The sequence below is a fragment of the Danio rerio genome, chromosome 4, assembly GCF_052040795.2.
Source record: "Danio rerio strain M-AB ecotype USA chromosome 4, GRCz13ab, whole genome shotgun sequence".
In the NCBI taxonomy this organism is placed as follows: Eukaryota; Metazoa; Chordata; class Actinopteri; order Cypriniformes; family Danionidae; genus Danio; species Danio rerio.
Window position 1 is genome coordinate 79,436,167 of NC_141024.2, and position 22,727 is coordinate 79,458,893.

The window sequence follows — 22,727 nt, forward strand, 5'->3', positions numbered from 1 at the left end:
ATTCCTATTTTTTTTTTTAAAGATGTAAAATAAGTCTTTGGTGGTTCATTCTGCTGTGGCGACCCCTGATAAATAAAGGGACTAAGCCCAAGAAAAATTAATGAATGTACTTGTGCAAATGCTTAATACCACATTTGCTGTAAACTGGAGAGATGAGGAAATGGCAAAATGACATACTTTACTGCTTGTTTTCATTCATTTCAAGAGTTCACACTTAGCTGATGATTGATTATAAAGCTTGTTTGGCATGCTGTCTCGAGAGAGAGCCCTAAGCTCAAAAGATCCTCTTTTTAATGTCTGGGTGAAAAACAAAAATCTTTTCCCCCTTTGAACACAATATATTTTCTTTTGAGAAACTTTTACAATATTTTGGAGCAGTAAACATGTCAGGCTAAATCATTCAAATGAATCATTGACTTCTGCTGTCTTTATTTGTTCAAAAACAATTTAAAACGGCATCTTTGGATATCTTATTTGCTGGATATACTGTTGTCCTAAAAAACTTAAAACCTAAAAAAAAAAAAGAAATCAATAAATAAAACTTACATATACCGTAAAAACGATATAACAGAACATTTTGGCAGTTTCAAAACCTTGACTTTTCCAAACTGCGGTATACCTTGAAATTGGTTATTGTCCTACTTTGACATAATTTAAACCAGGGTTGCTGGGTCAGTTGGCGTTTGTGTGGAGTTTGCATGTTCTCCCTGCATTTGCGTGGGTTTCTTCTGGGCGCTCCGGTTTCCCCCACAGTACAAAGACATGAGGTACAGGTGAATTGGGTTGGCTAAATTGTCTATAGTGTAGGAGTGTGAATGAGTGTTCGCGGTTCATTCCGCTGTGGCGACCCCAGATTAATAAAGGGACTAAAGAAAATGAATGAATAAACCAGGGTTACTGCAGGTTTCACCAAGTTAAATGTAAAGCTTTAAGACCATTATGAATGAAATTTTAGACTCATAAAGGGCTAAAGGTTAAGGAATTTTTCAAATGGCCCATATGGAAAAGATTTGTATTTGCCCTATCAAAACAAATTATAATTGAATATATTTATCAATACAATAATGAATGAATATTAAAAAATACAAATGACATTTTTGAATAAAAAGTTGAAAGTTTTATTGAGATGGATTGTTGGTGATTGTATGGGTTTTGGCCAGATTATGAAGCAAAACATGAACAAAGGAAAATGAAGACTTGTTTAAAAAAGATTTAGGACCTACAAAACAATATTTCAATAAATTTAAGACTTTTTAAGGCCAAAAATTGATTTTGGAATTTAAGACATTTTATGACCCATTTTATGACATATGCAAATGGAAAGTACTAAGCCAGCAGTGGTGGGAGTAACGAATTACAACTACTCACGTTACTGTAATTAAGTACATTTTTGGGGTAATTGTACTTTCATGAGTAGAATTTTAAGCCTGTAATTTTACTTGTACATGAGTACAAATTAAGCTGAGTAATCTACTTCGTTACTTTTAAAATCACAATTCGTTACAGAGTACTGTAAATAAATTAATATTTCAGCCACGCACTGACCAGCATTTCGGTAGCCAATAAAAAAAGCTGATCTTAACGGACCAATGAAAAGCCTGGTATATTATTTGAACCGAAAAACAAGTTCAGGCTACTGCAGATTTACGTGACCGTCATCATACAGTCACAAAGTTATCAATTACATATGGAGATTTAAGACAGAAGAAATGAGGAAGAAATAGCAGAGGATGAATGCCCATTGCCACACCTGGAGGAGCTGTTCACCTACAGGTACATAGGGAAAAAAGGGGACAGCTGTGCTGATGTGATTAGCTATGGTATCATCTAAAATGCTAATTAAATGTATGCCCAAAACTGGAATATCGCATAAAAGACTGCAAATAAAGCAGCGTTTCTGTCCAACAAGTCAAACAAAATTGCCACCTGATTAACTGGCGACAAATATCAAAAGTAAAAACAGAATTAGCATCAGTAGGAGCAGCTGCATGAATAAATTATCTTCATTTAATAAGTGACTTGCGCATCAGAAGGCAATCCTGCACGCAGTGAACGCGCGCTGGAAGGCGCGAGACACGGAGTGCAGGCACTCTTGACAATTCTGGAGGTCATTATTAATATAATATAATACTGAAATGGTTGAGGCGGTTTAAAATGACCAAAACAACACTTTAGATGTTTTACAATGTGCTTAGCCTGCTGGTTTGTCCATTCACACACATTTTCAAAATATATGCGCATTATAGCGTTTCCATCAACCGTTTTTATGTGCATATCCAAAAAGCGCAAAAAAAGGTGGATGAAACCTGCCCTCTGCTGTACCATCCGGCTTACACAGGGTTTCCGTGGGGTCTTAAAATGTCTAAAATATAAACATCTAAATTTTAGGCCTTAAAAAGTCTCAAATTCGCTGTTCCAGGTCTGAAATATGTTTGCACAGGTCTTATTTTTCCGATGTACATGTAACGCTACTCCTAATGCTCATTTAATTTTTTTTGTTGTTGCTTGGTTTCGTGGTGGTGTAGTTCTTTATTTCACTAGTCCTATTGTAATTTGCAGTATTAAAACTACAAATAAGAAAAGACCAGCATGCAATAGCTCAGTGCGCGCGGCGAATGTGACGTCATCGCCGTGTTTGCGGAGGTTCACTTTGGACGCGCGCGACATGATTTCGGGTGAACAGTTTCGCGCGGCGCCGCGCTTGATTTGAGTTGAATTTGAATCACTTTGAAGAGATTTTGTCTGTAACAGTACGACTGTACAGACATCTTAACTATCCGACCATGCGTGATCAGCATAGAGATGACCAGATGACCAATAATTCTTGGCTAGAAATTGCAACAGCCATGGAAAGGAAGTGTTTTGTTAAAGTTGGGAAAAACCTAGGGGATAAGTTTGTTACAACAAAAAAGAGGCCATGGCAAAAGTGGAGACCCAGGTGGTTTTAAGATTACAGAATATGTTTTTTCACCATTTATTGGTTTTAAACTGATGTATCATTTTGAAGTTAAAGCAATGTAAAAAAAAAATTAAGTAACAAATTAAGTATTTGATAACTGGAAAAGAATATATGAGCCCATCGGCTTACAGTGTACTCAAGCTTAATTTATAGGCTTTATTGGTGATAATAGACAGGATTGTTGGACCATTATTGCCTTTTCAGCTCATTAGTAGAGGACAGAAACTAGCCAGACAATAATGTGTCAATTGTTGAGTGGGCAAAAAATAATATATATATTTTTTTGCTATTATTCTTGCCAGAATAAAAAAAATAATTGTAGAGTAACCCATGTTCTGTTGTCATTGATATTTAATTTTAATAGGTAGAACTGTCTGAGATATAAACACAAGTGAGTGATGCATCAAACTCTAATTAAAAAAATCTTGAATAGTTATAAAACTTTATAATCATTCATTAATTTTCTTTTTGGCTTAGTTCCTTTATTAATCTGGGGTCGCCACAGCGGAATGAACCGCCAATTTATCCAGCAATTGTTTTACACAGCGGATGGCCTTCCAGCTGCAACCCGTTCTCATTTACAACAACAGACAATTTAGCTTACCTAATTCACCTAAAATGCATGTCTTTGGACTGTGGGGAAAACCGGAGCATCTTGAGCAAACCCACGCAACACGGGGAGAACATGCAAACTTCACACAGAAATGCCAACTGATCCAGCCAAGGCTTGAACCAGCGACCTTTTTGCCTTGAGTCGAGAGCGCTACCCACTGCCCCACCCCGTCACCCAACTTTGTAATCATAATAAATTATAAAAATAATGAAAAATAATTATTTTTTAAATCTTGAACAATATTAAAGATATGACATAGTTCTGAAAACGTTTTACTTCTCTGTTTATCCGTCTGACTTTACAGTGAGGTTTCTTTTGACTGGCCCCTGATGTTTTAAAGAATATCACAATGACGAACACGTCTAGTATTAAAGCCTCATCCATTTCGTGAGGTGCGCGCACAGTCAGCGGAGGTGTGCAATGCGGAGCCAGGCGAAAGTATAAATCAGCCTCAAAATGTTTGTTTCTTTGTTTTTTTGTTCCTGCACTTCAATGGTGCATCTAACCTGTCTTCAGTACTGTTCTATTTAAATAATTTTATTTTACCACAAATTTTGTGTTTTTGCATTTTCTCTTGCATGCTTTTGATATTGTGATATAGGTCTTAAATTTAATACTTTATGGTCTTAAAGAGGTCTTAAAAAGTCTTAAATTTGACATTATGATATCTGCAGAAACCCTTTTTTTAAAGACTTCAATCTATAATCTAAAAAAAAAACATTATGGTAAGAAGACATAACTTAATTTGTGTGATATTTGTCACGGTATGGGGGTGATGAAGAGGAGGCGAGGACCCAAATGCAGGGAATGAAGAATTTAATGAAAAAATAAAACAAAAACAAAACTCAAATCTCCCCATGTGGGGAAAAACACAACATTATATTACACACTCAACAAGACTTTTCAAGACAAGACTTTAAACCGCTGTTGTAGAATGGAAATCAGCAACAGGGAAGGGAACAATCAATAACGGACCAGCCCAGAACAGAGCACACTAGGAGAATAAATAGGAAAGACAAACCAATAAACAGACAGGCGGACAGGTGAAAATAATAATTACAAACAAGGTAACAAGGTGGGTGGGACAAGACAATAGACGGGAGAGCGCATGACACAGAAAGACAATACAAGCCATGCGCTCACATAACACAACACTGAAGCACACGACAAAAGCACGTGACCACAATGTAAACACCGAGCCACGTGCTTTGACAAAAGACGCAAGACACGAGCACACGATGAATGAAAGCACTCACCGTGCGCACACACACGCAGCGTGCATGCTTCATCCCAGCGCCGACCAAAACCGAAACCAACAAGACTGAGACGCTGGGAATGAAACACCACGCTGCTGACAAACGAAAACACAAACACGAGTACAAGAGCGCACGCGTCTGAGTGACGCAGAGCGCGCGCGCGGCCGCGTCAAGCAGGAGCGCGCACACTCTACGTACACCCACGACGGCGCGCGCTCACACAGAGACAGAAACAGGACCCGACATGAGAAGTGTCAGAGCTCTGCCACCAAAACAAGAATTTACAAGACCAAAGTGGCAGAACCCTGACACTAGCCCCCCCCAAAAGGGACGCCACCTGGCGTCCCTAAAGGGAACATCCAACAAGGTACAAGACAGACAAGAAACACTAGAAGACAACAAAACAGGCAACATCAACAGACACAAGACAGGGGGGTGAACAGGCAAGACGACATGAAGGGGGGGAGGGAGGGAAGCCAAGCCGGACTCAACAAGACAAACAAGGGAGGGATGGGAGGGCAAGACCAGGGAGGATCAGGAGGGACAGTCCAGGACAGATGCAATGGGTCAGGGACCCCGGCAGGGAACCAGGGTGGAGCCGGAGGATCAGTCCAGGGTGGCAGAGGCATGCTCCAAGGTGGAGCAGGAGGGACAACCCAAGGAGGATCGGCCTGGGATACCAAGGCAGGAGGCCTGTAGGGAGCTGGCTGGTCTAGAGGAGACTTAACTAAAGCCGGCGGGGCTGAAGACCAGAGGGGAGCCGGCGGGGCTAGGAGCCGGGCTGGGGCCGGCTGGGCAAGACGTCTGGGGTGCGCTGGCAGGGCAAGGAGCTGGGCTGGGGCCGGCAGGGCAAGACGTCTGGTTGGGGCCAGCAGGGAAAAGAGCCGGGCTGGGGCCGGCAGGGCAAGGAGCCGGGCTGGGGCCGGCACGGCTAGACGTCTGGTAGGTGCCGGCAGGGCAAGGAGCCGGGCTGGGGCCGGCAGGGCTAGACGTCTGGTAGGTGCCGGCAGGGAAAGACGTCTGGTAGGTGCCGGCAGGGCAAGGTGCCGGGCTGGAGCCGGCTGGGCAAGACGTCTGGGTGGCGTCGGCCGGGCAAGGAGCCGGGCTGGGGCCGGCAGGGCTAGACGTCTGGTAGGTGCCGGCAGGGAAAGACGTCTGGTAGGTGCCGGCAGAGCAAGGTGCCGGGCTGGAGCCGGCTGGGCAAGACGTCTGGGTGGTGCCGGCAGGGCAAGTAGCCGGGCTGGGGCCAGCAGGGCTTGACGTCTGGGTGGTGCCGGCAGGGAAAGACGTCTGGGTGGCGTCGGCAGGGCAAGGAGTCGGGCTGAAGCCGGCAGGGCGAGACGTCTGGGTGTCGCCGGCAGGGCGAGACGTCTGGGTGACGCCGGCAGAGCAAGGAGCCGGGCTGGGGCCGGCAGGGCGAGACGTCTGGGTGGCACCGGCAGGGCAAGGAGCCGGGCTGGGACCGGCAGGACGAGACGTCTGGGTGGTGCCGGCAGGGTTAGACGTCTGGGTGGCGCCGGCAGGGCGAGACGTCTGGGTGGCGCCGGCAGGGCAAGGAGCCGGACTGGGACCGGCACTGAGCTGCGCTCAGGGGCAGGAGCCGACACTGGAGGGCGCTCAGGGGCTGGAGCCGACACTGGAGGGCGCTCAGGGGCTGGAGCCGACACTGGAGGGCGCTCAGGGGCTGGAGCCGACACTGGAGGGCGCTCAGGGGCTGGAGCCGACACTGGAGGGCGCTCAGGGGCTGGAGCCGACACTGGAGGGCGCTCAGGGGCTGGAGCCGACACTGGAGGGCGCTCAGGGGCTGGAGCCGACACTGGAGGGCGCTCTGGGGCTGGAGCCGACACTGGAGGGCGCTCTGGGGCTGGAGCCGACACTGGAGGGCGCTCTGGGGCTGGAGCCGACACTGGAGGGCGCTCTGGGGCTGGAGCCGACACTGGAGGGCGCTCTGGGGCTGGAGCCGACACTGGAGGGCGCTCTGGGGCTGGAGCCGACACTGGAGGGCGCTCTGGGGCTGGAGCCGACACTGGAGGGCGCTCTGGGGCTGGAGCCGACACTGGAGGGCGCTCTGGGGCTGGAGCCGACACTGCAGCAGAGGTCTTCCTCTTTAACCTCCGCTTCTGAGTGCGGGTCAGCCCTTGAGGGCTGGATATGGGCTGGGAGGCGGCGCTGGTGGTGGTGCGAGGAATCCTCTCCTCCTGAAGGATCCCTTTCTCCTGCTGCTGAACCATGTGATCAATAAACTGCTTGTATGACCAGCTCACCATTCTCTGGATCTGCAGAGGAAGAAGGGGCTTGTCCAGAGCAAAATTAAGGTGGGTCATAAGCAGCCAGTCATTCAAATTCAGACCCTCAGCTGCCATGCGGAATTTCTCCGCAAACTCCTCCAAGTTTGAGCCACGTTGCTGCAGTGACTGCAAAAGCAGCCACTTGGAAACACGGCTAGCGAAGGAGCCATCTTCATTCCGCTGGGTCCTCATTATGGCTGGTCCGTTCTGTCACGGTATGGGGGTGATGAAGAGGAGGCGAGGACCCAAATGCAGGGAATGAAGAATTTAATGAAAAAATAAAACAAAAACAAAACTCAAATCTCCCCATGTGGGGAAAAACACAACATTATATTACACACTCAACAAGACTTTTCAAGACAAGACTTTAAACCGCTGTTGTAGAATGGAAATCAGCAACAGGGAAGGGAACAATCAATAACGGACCAGCCCAGAACAGAGCACACTAGGAGAATAAATAGGAAAGACAAACCAATAAACAGACAGGCGGACAGGTGAAAATAATAATTACAAACAAGGTAACAAGGTGGGTGGGACAAGACAATAGACGGGAGAGCGCATGACACAGAAAGACAATACAAGCCATGCGCTCACATAACACAACACTGAAGCACACGACAAAAGCACGTGACCACAATGTAAACACCGAGCCACGTGCTTTGACAAAAGACGCAAGACACGAGCACACGATGAATGAAAGCACTCACCGTGCGCACACACACGCAGCGTGCATGCTTCATCCCAGCGCCGACCAAAACCGAAACCAACAAGACTGAGACGCTGGGAATGAAACACCACGCTGCTGACAAACGAAAACACAAACACGAGTACAAGAGCGCACGCGTCTGAGTGACGCAGAGCGCGCGCGCGGCCGCGTCAAGCAGGAGCGCGCACACTCTACGTACACCCACGACGGCGCGCGCTCACACAGAGACAGAAACAGGACCCGACATGAGAAGTGTCAGAGCTCTGCCACCAAAACAAGAATTTACAAGACCAAAGTGGCAGAACCCTGACAATATTATATTTATTAATAATATGTTTAGGCACTAGGCAGTGTTGTTCTGTGGTTTCTGACGGTTCAGTTCGCGAATTAGGTAATTAACAAAGTTTCTCCATAATTTGCAAGTGTTTTTTTTATTTATTACATCATCTATTGATCGTACAGATAAAAGAGGCATCAGTTGAAATGATAAAAAGTCGTGCATTTGTGCATATTTCTGTTATAGTAAAAAGAAAAAAGTAAAAGTAAAAAGTTTGTTGGTTCAAGCCCTGGCTGAGTCAGTTGGTGTTTCTGTGTGGAGTTTGCATGTTTTCCCCATGTTGGCGTGGGTTTCCTCTATAGGTGCTCTATAATTATTATCTATAATTAATGCTGTTTACACAGTTTTAAAAGTGTTTATAGTATCTTTAAATGTGTTATGTAAAATGTGTTTTACTGCCTGGATCTTGTCTGACTCCGCATTTATGGATAATTCCACCAATACCGCCAAGCTAAAAAAGTAATTTGTAATTTTGTAATTTGAGTAGTTTTTACGAAGAGTAATTTGTACTTTTACTTGAGTACTTTTTAACACCAGTACTTTTACTTGTAATTGAGTACAATTTCAGCAATGTAACAGTACTTGTAATTGAGTACAATTTTTTGTACTCTTACCACCACTGTGTTTAGTTTACATATTAATACATCATTATTCATGCTGTTATTGTAAAGTGTTACCCATGATGAACGACATTAAACAGCAGCAAAACTCTGTTGCTTTGTATTTTGCTGCTTTCGGTTTGTATTTCTTAACGCACTTCCGTGTGCGTTACTCCACCGTCATGATCTTGGATGATGAGGTAAGGTCACCGTAAGCTCAGCGTAGTGCTTCGGTCACTGAATCATGAATAATTCAAGTAAAACGTAGCTGTGTTGTCACGATGATTGTGTCTGTCGTAACAGCTCGTAATACTTCTCGTGAATATTAATGTGGTGATGCGAGCTATCGTTTCGTTACACAATGGCTACGTTGAGCCTACGTCATCTGCTCCACTTCCTTTAAAGAAGCTCAACATATTTGGCAGCGAGAAATAAACTTACAAACCGTCCTTTTTAACACGAGCTCTGTTAAACCGTCATGAAATGTCCGCTATCCATACTGTTCTCTCATCATAACTTTTTAGCTCTGAAAAAACGATTTCTTGTCAAAATAAAAGTCCCCCATAAACAATAGAAATAAAGTGATCCTTAAACATGAAGAAATGTAAGATAACTCTTATTAACGTCTGTTACAGTGTTAATTAATAAATTAGTTAACACCTTAGTGCTTACAAGAACCATTAATGAACAAATGTAACATTAGATAATGCTGAGTGTACACTACAATAAGGTTATTAATTACACCAACAAATGCTTTGTTAATGGTAAATCATATTAATAAATGGTTAACAAACATGAAAAACATGTAAGCTGAAGCTTACATCTCAAACAACATCTCAAACAAACACGTTCTGTCTTGGTCACAGATGCGCCAGCGAGACGCGCACCAACAGTTTATCCTCTTTTTTAAGTATGTGTCACTCATTATGTTGTGTGCACAGCAATACTTTAGGATAAAAATGTGCTACTAAACCTTCACAGTCTGCTCTTACTGCTGGAATCTGCAGTCAATGAAGATTCGTCACCAAGGAGATATGAGTCGTCTCGCGCATGCACTCTGTCTCTCTCTCTCTTTTTGCTTGATTTTCATTTTGACAATGCTGAGATTGCATGCATCAGAGTTTTTCACCTTCGTGAGAAAGTAAAAAAAAAAAATCATTTTGAAAACGAAATGCATTGATTTTATTTTTTTGCTGTTTGAAACAACTAACACTCATTTGGGGGATGGTGGGTCTCTAGCGGGGGGGGTCTTTAGAACGACCGCTGGCAAACGCTATGGATGAGCTCACCGGGGGCGTTGGTTGGACCAGGGGGAGAGCCCACCAAGCCATGCCCGGATAGAGACCACTCTCTCCGGCATGACCCGCGCCTGGAGGGGGGGTAGCGCGTCCCTGGGTTTCGCTGACCTGCCGTCGAGTTTTCGATAACAGACTCAAATGAAGGACTTAGTGCAATTTTCGATTTCGCGGTTGAACGAACCAGGGGTCTAACGAGGGCCCCGTTGCCCCAAAACAAGCGTTCAAACCCGGGCAAACCAGGTGGGCGCTGCTGCCCTGGTCCTACCAAGGACCCAGGCCTCTTGGCCAGCAAAGCTAACCCAAAACAAGCGTTCAAATCCGGGCAAACCAAATGCGCACTGCTGCCCTGGTCCTTCCAAGGACCCAGGCCTCTTGGCCAGCAAAGCTAACCCAAAAACAAGCGTTCAAATCCGGGCAAACCAAATGCGCACTGCTGCCCTGGTCCTTCCAAGGATCCAGGCCTCTTGGCCAGCAAAGCTAACCCAAAACAAGCGTTCAAATCCGGGCAAACCAAATGCGCACTGCTGCCCTGGTCCTTCCAAGGACCCAGGCCTCTTGGCCAGCAAAGCTAACCCAAAACAAGCGTTCAAATCCGGGCAAACCAAATGCGCACTGCTGCCCTGGTCCTTCCAAGGATCCAGGCCTCTTGGCCAGCAAAGCTAACCCAAAAACAAGCGTTCAAATCCGGGCAAACCAAATGCGCACTGCTGCCCTGGTCCTTCCAAGGATCCAGGCCTCTTGGCCAGCAAAGCTAACCCAAAACAAGCGTTCAAATCCGGGCAAACCAGGTGGGCGCTGCTGCCCTGGTCCTACCAAGGACCCAGGCCTCTTGGCCAGCAAAGCTAACCCAAAACAAGCGTTCAAATCCGGGCAAACCAAATGCGCACTGCTGCCCTGGTCCTTCCAAGGATCCAGGCCTCTTGGCCAGCAAAGCTAACCCAAAACAAGCGTTCAAACCCGGGCAAGGCCAGTGGTCTGAACACCATGGGAGTCAGGGGTCCATGGCAGGCCACCGCGCGCAAAGGCCTATTTGGGTCACCAACGGTAAGCGATGGGTCAGAAAGAGCCAGGGGGGGGGTCTTTGGTGATCAGTGCTTGCCCGGGATAAGTGAGGGTGTATTGGGCAGAGAGCGCGTGACATGAAGCCTCGGAGGCCAATGGTTCACCAGCGGCACCATTTACGCACCAGCTGAGACCTAAGTGCGCTCACCGGGGGCGTTGGTTGGACCAGGGGGAAAGCTCACCAAGCCATGCCCGGAAAGAGACCACTCTCTCCGGCATGACCCGCGCCTGGAGGGGGTGGTAGCGCGTCCCTGGGTTTCGCTGACCTGCCGTCGAGTTTTCGATAACAGACTCAAATGAAGGACTTAGTGCAATTTTCGATTTCGCGGTTGAACGAACCAGGGGTCTAACGAGGGCCCCGTTGCCCCAAAACAAGCGTTCAAACCTGGGCAAACCAGGTGGGCGCTGCTGCCCTGGTCCTACCAAGGACCCAGGCCTCCTGGCCAGCAAAGCTAACCCAAAACAAGCGTTCAAATCCGGGCAAACCAAATGCGCACTGCTGCCCTGGTCCTTCCAAGGACCCAGGCCTCTTGGCCAGCAAAGCTAACCCAAAACAAGCGTTCAAATCCGGGCAAACCAAATGCGCACTGCTGCCCTGGTCCTTCCAAGGATCCAGGCCTCTTGGCCAGCAAAGCTAACCCAAAACAAGCGTTCAAATCCGGGCAAACCAAATGCGCACTGCTGCCCTGGTCCTTCCAAGGATCCAGGCCTCTTGGCCAGCAAAGCTAACCCAAAACAAGCGTTCAAATCCGGGCAAACCAAATGCGCACTGCTGCCCTGGTCCTTCCAAGGATCCAGGCCTCTTGGCCAGCAAAGCTAACCCAAAAACAAGCGTTCAAATCCGGGCAAACCAAATGCGCAGGGCTGCCCTGGTCCTTCCAAGGATCCAGGCCTCTTGGCCAGCAAAGCTAACCCAAAACAAGCGTTCAAATCCGGGCAAACCAAATGCGCACTGCTGCCCTGGTCCTTCCAAGGATCCAGGCCTCTTGGCCAGCAAAGCTAACCCAAAAACAAGCGTTCAAATCCGGGCAAACCAAATGCGCACTGCTGCCCTGGTCCTTCCAAGGATCCAGGCCTCTTGGCCAGCAAAGCTAACCCAAAACAAGCGTTCAAATCCGGGCAAACCAGGTGGGCGCTGCTGCCCTGGTCCTACCAATTACCCAGGCCTCTTGGCCAGCAAAGCTAACCCAAAACAAGCGTTCAAATCCGGGCAAACCAAATGCGCACTGCTGCCCTGGTCCTTCCAAGGATCCAGGCCTCTTGGCCAGCAAAGCTAACCCAAAACAAGCGTTCAAACCCGGGCAAGGCCAGTGGTCTGAACACCATGGGAGTCAGGGGTCCATGGCAGGCCACCGCGCGCAAAGGCCTATTTGGGTCACCAACGGTAAGCGATGGGTCAGAAAGAGCCAGGGGGGGGGTCTTTGGTGATCAGTGCTTGCCCGGGATAAGTGAGGGTGTATTGGGCAGAGCGCGCGTGACATGAAGCCTCGGAGGCCAATGGTTCACCAGCGGCACCATTTACGCACCAGCTGAGACCTAAGTGCGCTCACCGGGGGCGTTGGTTGGACCAGGGGGAAAGCTCACCAAGCCATGCCCGGAAAGAGACCACTCTCTCCGGCATGACCCGCGCCTGGAGGGGGTGGTAGCGCGTCCCTGGGTTTCGCTGACCTGCCGTCGAGTTTTCGATAACAGACTCAAATGAAGGACTTAGTGCAATTTTCGATTTCGCGGTTGAACGAACCAGGGGTCTAACGAGGGCCCCGTTGCCCCAAAACAAGCGTTCAAACCCGGGCAAACCAGGTGGGCGCTGCTGCCCTGGTCCTACCAAGGACCCAGGCCTCTTGGCCAGCAAAGCTAACCCAAAACAAGCGTTCAAATCCGGGCAAACCAAATGCGCACTGCTGCCCTGGTCCTTCCAAGCTAACCCAAAACAAGCGTTCAAATCCGGGCAAACCAAATGCGCACTGCTGCCCTGGTCCTTCCAAGGACCCAGGCCTCTTGGCCAGCAAAGCTAACCCAAAACAAGCGTTCAAATCCGGGCAAACCAAATGCGCACTGCTGCCCTGGTCCTTCCAAGGATCCAGGCCTCTTGGCCAGCAAAGCTAACCCAAAAACAAGCGTTCAAATCCGGGCAAACCAAATGCGCACTGCTGCCCTGGTCCTTCCAAGGATCCAGGCCTCTTGGCCAGCAAAGCTAACCCAAAACAAGCGTTCAAATCCGGGCAAACCAAATGCGCACTGCTGCCCTGGTCCTTCCAAGGATCCAGGCCTCTTGGCCAGCAAAGCTAACCCAAAACAAACGTTCAAATCCGGGCAAACCAAATGCGCACTGCTGCCCTGGTCCTTCCAAGGACCCAGGCCTCTTGGCCAGCAAAGCTAACCCAAAACAAGCGTTCAAATCCGGGCAAACCAAATGCGCACTGCTGCCCTGGTCCTTCCAAGGATCCAGGCCTCTTGGCCAGCAAAGCTAACCCAAAACAAGCGTTCAAATCCGGGCAAACCAGGTGGGCGCTGCTGCCCTGGTCCTACCAAGGACCCAGGCCTCTTGGCCAGCAAAGCTAACCCAAAACAAGCGTTCAAATCCGGGCAAACCAAGTGCGCACTGCTGCCCTGGTCCTTCCAAGGACCCAGGCCTCGTTGGCCAGCAAAGCTAACCCAAAACAAGCGTTCAAACCCGGGCAAGGCCAGTGGTCTGAACACCATGGGAGTCAGGGGGTCCACGGGAGTCAAGGGTCCATGTCTGAGCTGCTAACCCGTCTCCCAGCGTCCGTCACCCCGCAGCAAACATAAGACCCCATCGCTGACGGAGGCTAGAACGACGTGCGGCTGGTGCCCCATACACGAGCCCAGGGCCGGTGGTGACCCATTCACAAACCCAAAGACCGATTGGGTCACCAGCGGTACGTCTTGGCCAGTTGGGTCACCAGCAGCACGTCTGTCTGATCCATGCGGTTTGGAGGAGTTAGTGTCCCCGGGCTTAATAGTGGGGTGCCCGGGCACGGCTGGTGATTAGGTGCAAATCTAGGGGGTCCTTTGAAACCAGCGCTTGCCGCCGGAGGGTGTGTGTACCTCGGGCAGAGCGCGCAGGGCACAGGCCCCCCCACCGCTGGATCTCAGAGGCCCCAGGCCAGGGAGAGGGGCTGGGCTCGCTCCCCAAGAAGGGTGTGTGTACCTCGGGCAGAGCGCGCAGGGCACAGGCCCCCCCACCGCTGGATCTCAGAGGCCCCAGGCCAGGGAGAGGGGCTGGGCTCGCTCCCCAAGAAGGGTGTGTGTACCTCGGGCAGAGCGCGCAGGGCACAGGCCCCCCCACCGCTGGATCTCAGAGGCCCCAGGCCAGGGAGAGGGGCTGGGCTCGCTCCCCAAGAAGGGTGTGTGTACCTCGGGCAGAGCGCGCAGGGCACAGGCCCCCCCCCACCGCTGGATCTCAGAGGCCCCAGGCCAGGGAGAGGGGTTGGGCTCGCTCCCCAAGAAGGGTGTGTGTACCTCGGGCAGAGCGCGCAGGGCACAGGCCCCCCCACCGCTGGATCTCAGAGGCCCCAGGCCAGGGAGAGGGGCTGGGCTCGCTCCCCAAGAAGGGTGTGTGTACCTCGGGCAGAGCGCGCAGGGCACAGGCCCCCCCCACCGCTGGATCTCAGAGGCCCCAGGCCAGGGAGAGGGGTTGGGCTCGCTCCCCAAGAAGGGTGTGTGTACCTCGGGCAGAGCGCGCAGGGCACAGGCCCCCCCACCGCTGGATCTCAGAGGCCCCATCAATGGTTCACCAGCGGCTCCATCAATGGTTCACCAGCGGCACATCTTTACGCATCTAGCATCAAAGGTCCAACAGGAATACGTTATGCCTGGCGCTCACCGGGGCGTTGGTTAGACCCAGGCCCGAGCCCACCAAACCATGCCCGACGGGAGACCACCCTTCCCGGCCTGCTTGTCGGGACGTCCCGCGCCTGGAGGTTTTTGCCGGACACCCACAATCTCTGACCTGCCATCAGGTTTTCGGGGAAGGCGAAGAAATATGGACTTAGTCTCTGACAGTCCAGTCGCCAGACCCCACGGTGACTGATCGATAGGAGCTAGTGTGGCGCCCCAGGGGCTAGGCCCCCACCCAGGCCCCCCGAAGCACCAATGGGGTCGGCCTCTATGGGTGTGGCAGATCCTCCCCGTCCTGGGCGCTCTATCAGGGAGGCGTGGGGGTGTCCCTCCGCACACAGCGCCCCCCCTTCCCGCCCCGATCTGTGGGTAAAGGACCCAGATGGCCCGTCTGGCTAAATGACCCAGAGCTTGTCTGCTGCTCAGCCCGCCCGCCAGCCCGCCCCCCTGGACTCCGTTTCCCCCGCGCTGATACTCGGCCCGTGCCCACGCCCCACGCCCCTCGCCCTGCGAGGGCTGGGGGATGTTCGGTGGGTTCGGTCGAGTCACCCGGCGTGGTGAATCGAGGCCCCAGGGGCAGCGTAGGGAACGAGCTGGTGTGGGCTTCGATTCTACCCCCCGCCCGAGTGTGTGCGTCTGGATCCCGTCTGTCCGCCCGCAACGCCGCCCAACCCCTGGGTTTATCCTTGCTGGCTCCCGGCTGACCCCCACCCCGCCTACCGTGCTCCCGGGGGGAGTGAGGGTGGTTGGTTGGGAGGGGAAGCTAGTGGACTCCGGCGAGGTGAAACGTGCCAGGGTCAGTGGTGCCGGGGTTACGGGTTGTCTGGACCCCCCTTTCGATGGTTGGTGCGTATCCCATGTTGGTTGTAGCAGGTCACAAAAGCTCCCGCGGCTGGCGCGTGTGGAGCTGTCCCCCCCCCCCGATGGGGCTCAAACAATCAATCCCCTTTTTGGGGTGGAAAAAGTGAACGTGAATGGCTGTGGAAAAGCTCCCGCTGGCCAGAACAGCAAAATGAAGGGGGGATAGGGAGTGAGGTGGGACACCCCTTCCCCAACTCGAGTCGTGACAAGAGAGAGAGAGGTGTCGAACCGCTGACCGGGGCAACGATGAAGGGGCGGTGGGGTGAATTGTTTAACGGGACACCCCCTCTGGTTCCTTTGAAAAGGGGGGAAGGGAGTGAGGTGGACACCCCTCTCCCCCCTACTTGAGAAGTCGCAACAAAAGAAGGCTTGAACCGAATGGATCTCTGTAGGGCATCGGCTTACACCTCCTGGTGCGGGGGAGTGTCCTTCCCCTTTAAGAAATACGGGTCCACCAACGTCATGACGTGGAAGTGGACGCCGCCTCCGGCCGCTTATTAACCGCCGCACGTGGCGTGCGGGCCCCTTTCCCCCTCTGCATTGGCTCTAGCACGGTCATGGCTGAATGTGCCCTATGCTTCAACGTCTACAGCCAGCTTGCGCCTCACCTGACGGCCGTTCACAAGGTGGCCAACTCGGACGAGAAGCGGCTGCTGCTCGCGCTGGCCGCCGGCCGCGTGGACACGCGGAAGACACCGTGCCCGGTCCCGGGCTGTCGCCGGACGCCAGCCCGCCTAGACAGGCACTTGAGGCAGCACGCGGAGCTCTCGACCTCGGGAAGGAAAGAGGCTATGGGGAGGGCGAAACGCCGGAAAGTAGCTCGGGAGTTGCAGTGGCTGCGGTCCACCCAGCCTGCAATCCCCGTCGTGTCCCAGCTAGCATCGTCCTCCGAGGGGGAGCGGGACTCGGAGGACCCAGAGGCCGGCCGCCCGTGCGCCGACCGCGGCTGCAGGCGCGCCACCGAGCGCATACAGGCTCAGCTCACGGACCTGGGGAAACAGGTTACCAAGATGCGGTCCACCCTGCTCCAAATCACACGCCTCTACCGGGAGCTAAGGAAGGGAGAAGGGGGGAGAAGGAGGAGGAAGAGGGCCAGGAGAACCAGGTCGCCTCCTGCACCACCGCCTCCCGGGCGAGGGGCGGCCGGAGGTCCGACGCCCCCCGAGCCTCCGGAGGCTTTGGAACCCTACCCGTTCCCGGACCACGTCCCCGCGCTGAGTTGAGTATATTTCAGGCACGTCACTGTCGCTCTGCTGGGTGTGTGGCTTCGGGGAAGTTGACTCTTGGTTGTGCTCGTTCCACAGACCTTCTCTTGGGGAAGTTCGAAGGGTACCAACTGGGCAGCGAGCCCACCCCCCGCCTGCGGAACAACGTCACTTCGAAGCTGGGGAGAATCAAAGCCTTCCTTGGTTACATGGCCAGGGGCACCGCGGAGCCAGGGGACTTCCTTTTCCTCAACCAACCAGCCCGAATCCGAGCGTGGGCCGCCCGGCTAGGTCAGACGCGCATGGCAGAGCCCACCAGGCAGCACTACCTGAAGAACGTGGCTCAGTTCCTAGACTACCTCTCGGAGACGCCGCCGGCCGCCTGTCAGCTCTCCAGCACGGCTCTGGTTCTGATTCGAAGGGAGGTCAGAGCCCTCATCCGCGGCATACGCCGGCGTGTCGTCGTGCACGAGGTAAGGACCAAGCAGGCGAAGGAAAGCCGACTGATCCCCAAGGCCAGCCTGGTGCGCTGTCACCGGACCGCTGGGAGGAAGAGCCCTTCCGCCGTTCCAGCGATTCCCCCTGTTCGTTCTTCCGGGGCACCAACAGCCCTTGGTTCATCCAGCCACGTCTGTCTGCCCCTCTCCCCCGCGAATGGGACTCATTCGGGGGGGAAGGGGGGCAGACCGACGTGGCTGGATGAACCAACAGCTGCTGGTGGCCCGGAGAGGAATTGTGCGTTTCTTCTTCAGGGGCACCAGCAGTCCATGAACTGCTGGTGCCCCTGAAGAAGAAACGCACAATGCTGGTGCCCCTGAAGAAGAAACGCACAATTCCTCTCCGGGCCACCAGCAGCTGTTGTTTGAGCTGCTGGCGCCCCGGAGAACAAGTCACCAGCAGCCAAGAGCTGTTGGTGACCCAGAAAGGAAATAGAACCGTCGGTGGTCTAATCTGTCTAATGTCCTTCACCAGATAGCCTCGAATCCAACCCAAGCACTAGGCAACAGTGGCGCTTCTATGGCTTTCTGACTGGCTACCTAACCTCCATCTCTGGGCACCGCTGTGGAGTCTTCCAGAATCTCACAATCCAGGAGGTTGAAGAGGCCTCCAGAAGCCCCGACGAGTCTGCTTATGTCATTAACGTGAGTATGGCGTAAGTAAGGTGGGGGTCACCAGTAGCATGCTCTCTCACTCACTCACTCACTCACTCACTCACTGCTTGTTCTCTGATGGCAGATTACCACTCACAAAACAAACAGAGCCTTTGGGGCGGCTCAGCTGTCCCTAAACAGGGAGGAATACAGCTGGTTCCGCAGGTTTTTGGCGCTGCGGGCTGGTCTCCCCGGAGGGAGCCAGGCTACCTATTTCTTTTTCACTTCCAGAGCCAGTCCTTGTCGGACCCTGAACAAGTACTTTCAGTCTGCTTGGCTCAGTATGGGCCTTCCAGGCAAACCCACCTTTACTGACGTACGCACTGCGATCGCGACCCATGTGAGTAGGCATTGTGACGCCCCTGTAACTACCAGCGGCGGCTTCGATCCTAATCAAGCTTCTGTCTCTCTCCGACGCAGGCAAAGAATGCACACTCTTCAGAGGATCGCCGCAAGGTGGCGCAATTCATGTGCCATGACACTTCAACCTCAGACAAGTTCTACGCACTTCACCTCGGACCTCTCCAAGCACGCGAGCGCCGCAGACTCTTTGAAAGGGCCCTGGTGGAGGAGGAGGAGGAGGAGGAGGAGGAGGATGGGGAGGCAGCGGGCACTGAAAGCCCCCCGCGGAAAGGGCGCAAGAGGACAGAGACTTCCGTCTCTCCCCTGGTAAAAATCACATTCTCTTTGGCGTGGACAGCAGAACGTGTGGCATTGGCTAACTGCCCTTTATGTGTCTCTTTTCCAGGAGGGAACCAGCAGGAGGACGCTGCCATGGCGCCCTGCCAGGGGGAAAAGCCAGGGCGCTCGCCCGCTCGAACAAACAGAAGACTCTGAATCGTCCTGAATAAATATTGTACAACTTAACGGTCAAATGGTGTTCAGTGTCTTCATTATTCCTTTTATTTATTATCTGTGTGGTAAAAGTAAATTCAGTGGGGACAAAAATGAGCCCTGTCTTCTTAGTTCAACGCTGTATGCCTGCTGCGTCCAGGTCCTGCCTTGGCTACGTTCCGATTGGGACAGATTAGCCCTAACTTGTGTGTTAAAAGTGTCACGTGGGATGCCCTCGTCCAGGTTCTGCCTTGGCTACGTTCCAATTGGGACAAACTATCCCTGCCTTGAGTGTTAAAAGTGACTCGCGGGACGCCCCCGTCCAGGTTCAGCCTTGGTTGATAGCTCATAGGGAGAATGAATCCCTTTTGCAGCACAAGGGGGTGATGGGCTGGACAAATCTGTCCAGGTCTGCAAATGCTTTGAACGCCCAGAAGGCCTTGAGTCCAATTCTGTATATTAGCAAGCTTCTCCCGGGACAGCTCGGTCCTTAGAGATGCATGAATAGGTCAGGACAGGGCAGCTGTGGAGTGGAGGTTAACTTTATGGAGAAGGTAAAGGTTCAGTTTTTGCAATAGCTTTGGAGTTTTGGCTGTTATCTTGCTGGGAAATAAAGGTTGAAGACACAGCAGATGCGTTGTGGAGGCTCTTTGAAGTGGAAGGTTTTGGTGTTGTTGTTTAAGCTGTTGATGAAATTGTTGGAGTTGTAGTTGTTTGAAATGGTAGTAATAGTTGTTGTTGTTGCTGTAGCTTGTATATTGTAGCTTGTAGATTGAAGCTTTTAGATTGTATATTGTAGATAGTAGCTTGAAGCTTGTAGATTGAAGCGTGTAGATTGAAGCTTTTGTAGTGCTTGTAGCTTTTGTAGCTTTGTAGTTGATGAGCAGAGCAGAGCGTTCTTCCAAACAGAGATCCTGATGATTGTAGCTTGTAGCTGCTTTGGTTGTCCATGCTGGTTTAGAGTTGTTTTTTCAACGGAGCTAGCTACAGTGAAGCTGCTTCTTCCAAACGAAGATAAAGTGAACTGAAAACTGAGGCTATTTATGATGCCTTAGGGCTCATATGATTGGAAGATTAGTGATTAGCAAATACGAGACTGGACGTGATAAATCATAAGCACGTGATCCTCTCGAAATTAGTTTATGAATAAACTTCACTTAAAACACATTATGTCCTTTAGACGCCAAACTGCTATCATTTTGAATGCTGAATTCCAACACTTGGACATCTCTGCGAAATTGACTCTGGCCGGTAAAGATTACACAATTTTTATCAGCACAGAGTCAATGAAATGCTTCTCCTGTGGGGTTTATGGTCATACGAAATTAAGATGTACAAATAATAAGATGACAAACCAAAATGTAAATGAGACTGAGCCGACCGCAATCGCGGAGCAAGTTGACACGGAAAATGAAAACCAAAATGTCAGTAATAAAACTGACCAACGGGCTGAATCAGATTCATTGTCAAAAGACGATGAAAATCTGAAAGTTGATGCAGCGAATGAGACTGCAGGAGAGTGTTTGGTGAACACTGAAGTATGCGCTGAAGTGCGCAGCGCGGCGAGCGGTGGAACCGCTGCTGCTGGAAACAGCGATGAATCAGAGCACCCCGCAGAGCTGAACAGGCTCGGGGTAGTCGGGAAGCCTCGCGACTCGCGAGAGACTGATGGCATGGTACTGGCTGAAGCTGATCAACTGTCCGAGAGTGGTGAGGCTCAGTCCATTGACATTAATTACGATAGTGACGAATCATATGCAATGGATCTTGTTGATGACAATTTAAAAGAAATTCGTGTTGAAAAAAGGCGCAGTTCGCAAATAAAGCCATCTTATTACACAGTACAAGAACTCAACAGTTTTCTTGATGAAACCTTTAATCAACGAAGGCCAAAACTAGAGAAGTATTTCCCAGATTTACAACTGTTTGTGGAATCCTGTGCTGTAGCAATGAGAAAAGCATCATTGGATGAGCTTGATAAACTTAAAAGATTCTGATTAAGGAAACATGTCACTACTGTTAAAAAATGATTGATAATTTGGATTGAAAAAAACAAACAAACAGGACTAATGTGTAAGATTATATATTTTGTTTTTTGCATTCTTTTTGCCATGACAACCTTTAACATTGCGACATTTAATGTTAATGGTTGTCGGAGCACTAAAAAGAGAGTTGCTTTATTTGACTATTTGCGGCTTAAAAAGGCTGATGTTATTTTCTTGCAAGAAACGCATACAGACCAACAAAATCAGGCGCAGTGGCATAGTGGGTGGAAAGGAAATGTTTACTAAGCCATAGCACAAACCTAAGTGCTGGTGTTGCCTTTCTTTTTTCCCCATATGTCAGTATGCAATCAAATTCAATAGAAATAATACCCGGTCGGATATTGAGGGCGGATATTGTCATAGGAGATGCCTATTTCTCTTTTATTAATATATATGCACCAACTGTTGGTCATGACGGTGTTTCTTTCTTTAAAATACTTTCTGATGCCATATTACAGTGTCCTCGGGGGAATATGATTGTACTTGGAGGGGATTTTAATTGCACTATTGATTCACATCATGACAGAAATCACAATGAACCTCAATTCTTCTGCTGAAAGTTTAAAAAAAAAAATTAATGAACATAAGTTAGTTGATGTGTGGAGGGAAGCTTTTCCTGGAGTCAGTCAGTACACATGGTTAAAAAAATAATTTAAATAATTTGTCAGGGGCAAGGCTTGATCGGTTTTATGTTGAAAAGGGCACTAGAGGTAGGTTTTTAAATAGCTCGATTGCACCATCCTTTTTGTCTGATCATCACTATGTATCAGTTGTTGTATCAGTCTCTCTTTCTAAGCCTTTTAAATCACATTGGCGTTTTAATAATAGTTTATTGCAGGACTGCACTTTTATTCACTCTTTCAATCTTTTCTGGAAAGCTTGGAGAGAGGAGATAAGTCATTTTCAGTCACTGAGTTCATGGTGGGATGTTGGAAAAACACAAATTAAGTCTTTTTGTCAGCAGTACACAGCACATAATGCTGGAATGCTCAAAACAAGAATGAAGTCCATCGAACAAGCTATACTAGGACAAAGCAGTGACTGTACCAACAACTCAACTTTTACTGACTCTGTTGCAAATGATAAACTTCTTTCAAAAAATCTATTGGAAGAAAGAGGAAAGGATGCCTTTCTGAGGACCAGGTTTGCACAACAGAATGATATGGATGCTCCCACATCTTTCTTTATTGGCCTTGAAAAAAAACCCAAGAGAACAGAAAAGTCTTCATCAGCTGAAAGTTCCAGGAGGGGGCGTGATAATGGATCAATGGGAGATTCAATCTTATGCCCTTTTATTTTATGAGGATTTATATTGTTCAGAGCTATGTGACGACACAGCAGTCAATTCAATGTTAAAGGAGGTATCAAAATGATCAGGAGAAGAACAAAATGACTTGGATAAGCCTTTGACTTTTGGAGAACTTTCGCAAGCCGTCCAAGAAATGTGTTCAGGGAAGTCACCTGGTCTGGATGGACTTACAGTGAAATTTTTAAGGCGTTCTGGGAACTATTGGGTCAGGACATGTATGAAGTGTTTCTTGAATGCATTCATCAAGGCACTCTTCCTCTGAGCAGTAGAAGGGCTATTCTGACTTTGATCCCAAAAAAAGGAGACCTTGGATGTTTAAAGAACTGGCGGCCAGTATCACTAA

General features: G+C 50.1%; 2 protein-coding genes across 2 annotated transcripts in view; both read left to right on the forward strand.

Annotated features, from left to right (window-relative positions):
- The window catches only part of LOC137491081 (uncharacterized), a 554,517-nt gene that overhangs the window by 302,471 nt on the left and 229,319 nt on the right, over positions 1-22,727 (forward strand). The gene's annotated exons all lie outside the window — the stretch shown is intronic.
- LOC141381534 (uncharacterized) lies at positions 8,842-19,071 on the forward strand. The gene is made up of 5 exons (XM_087247670.1): positions 8,842-8,896; positions 18,018-18,187; positions 18,282-18,536; positions 18,617-18,865; positions 18,945-19,071. The coding sequence occupies exons 1-5, from the start codon at positions 8,842-8,844 to the stop codon at positions 19,041-19,043; spliced, it is 828 nt and encodes a 275-aa protein (XP_087103796.1). The 3' UTR covers positions 19,044-19,071.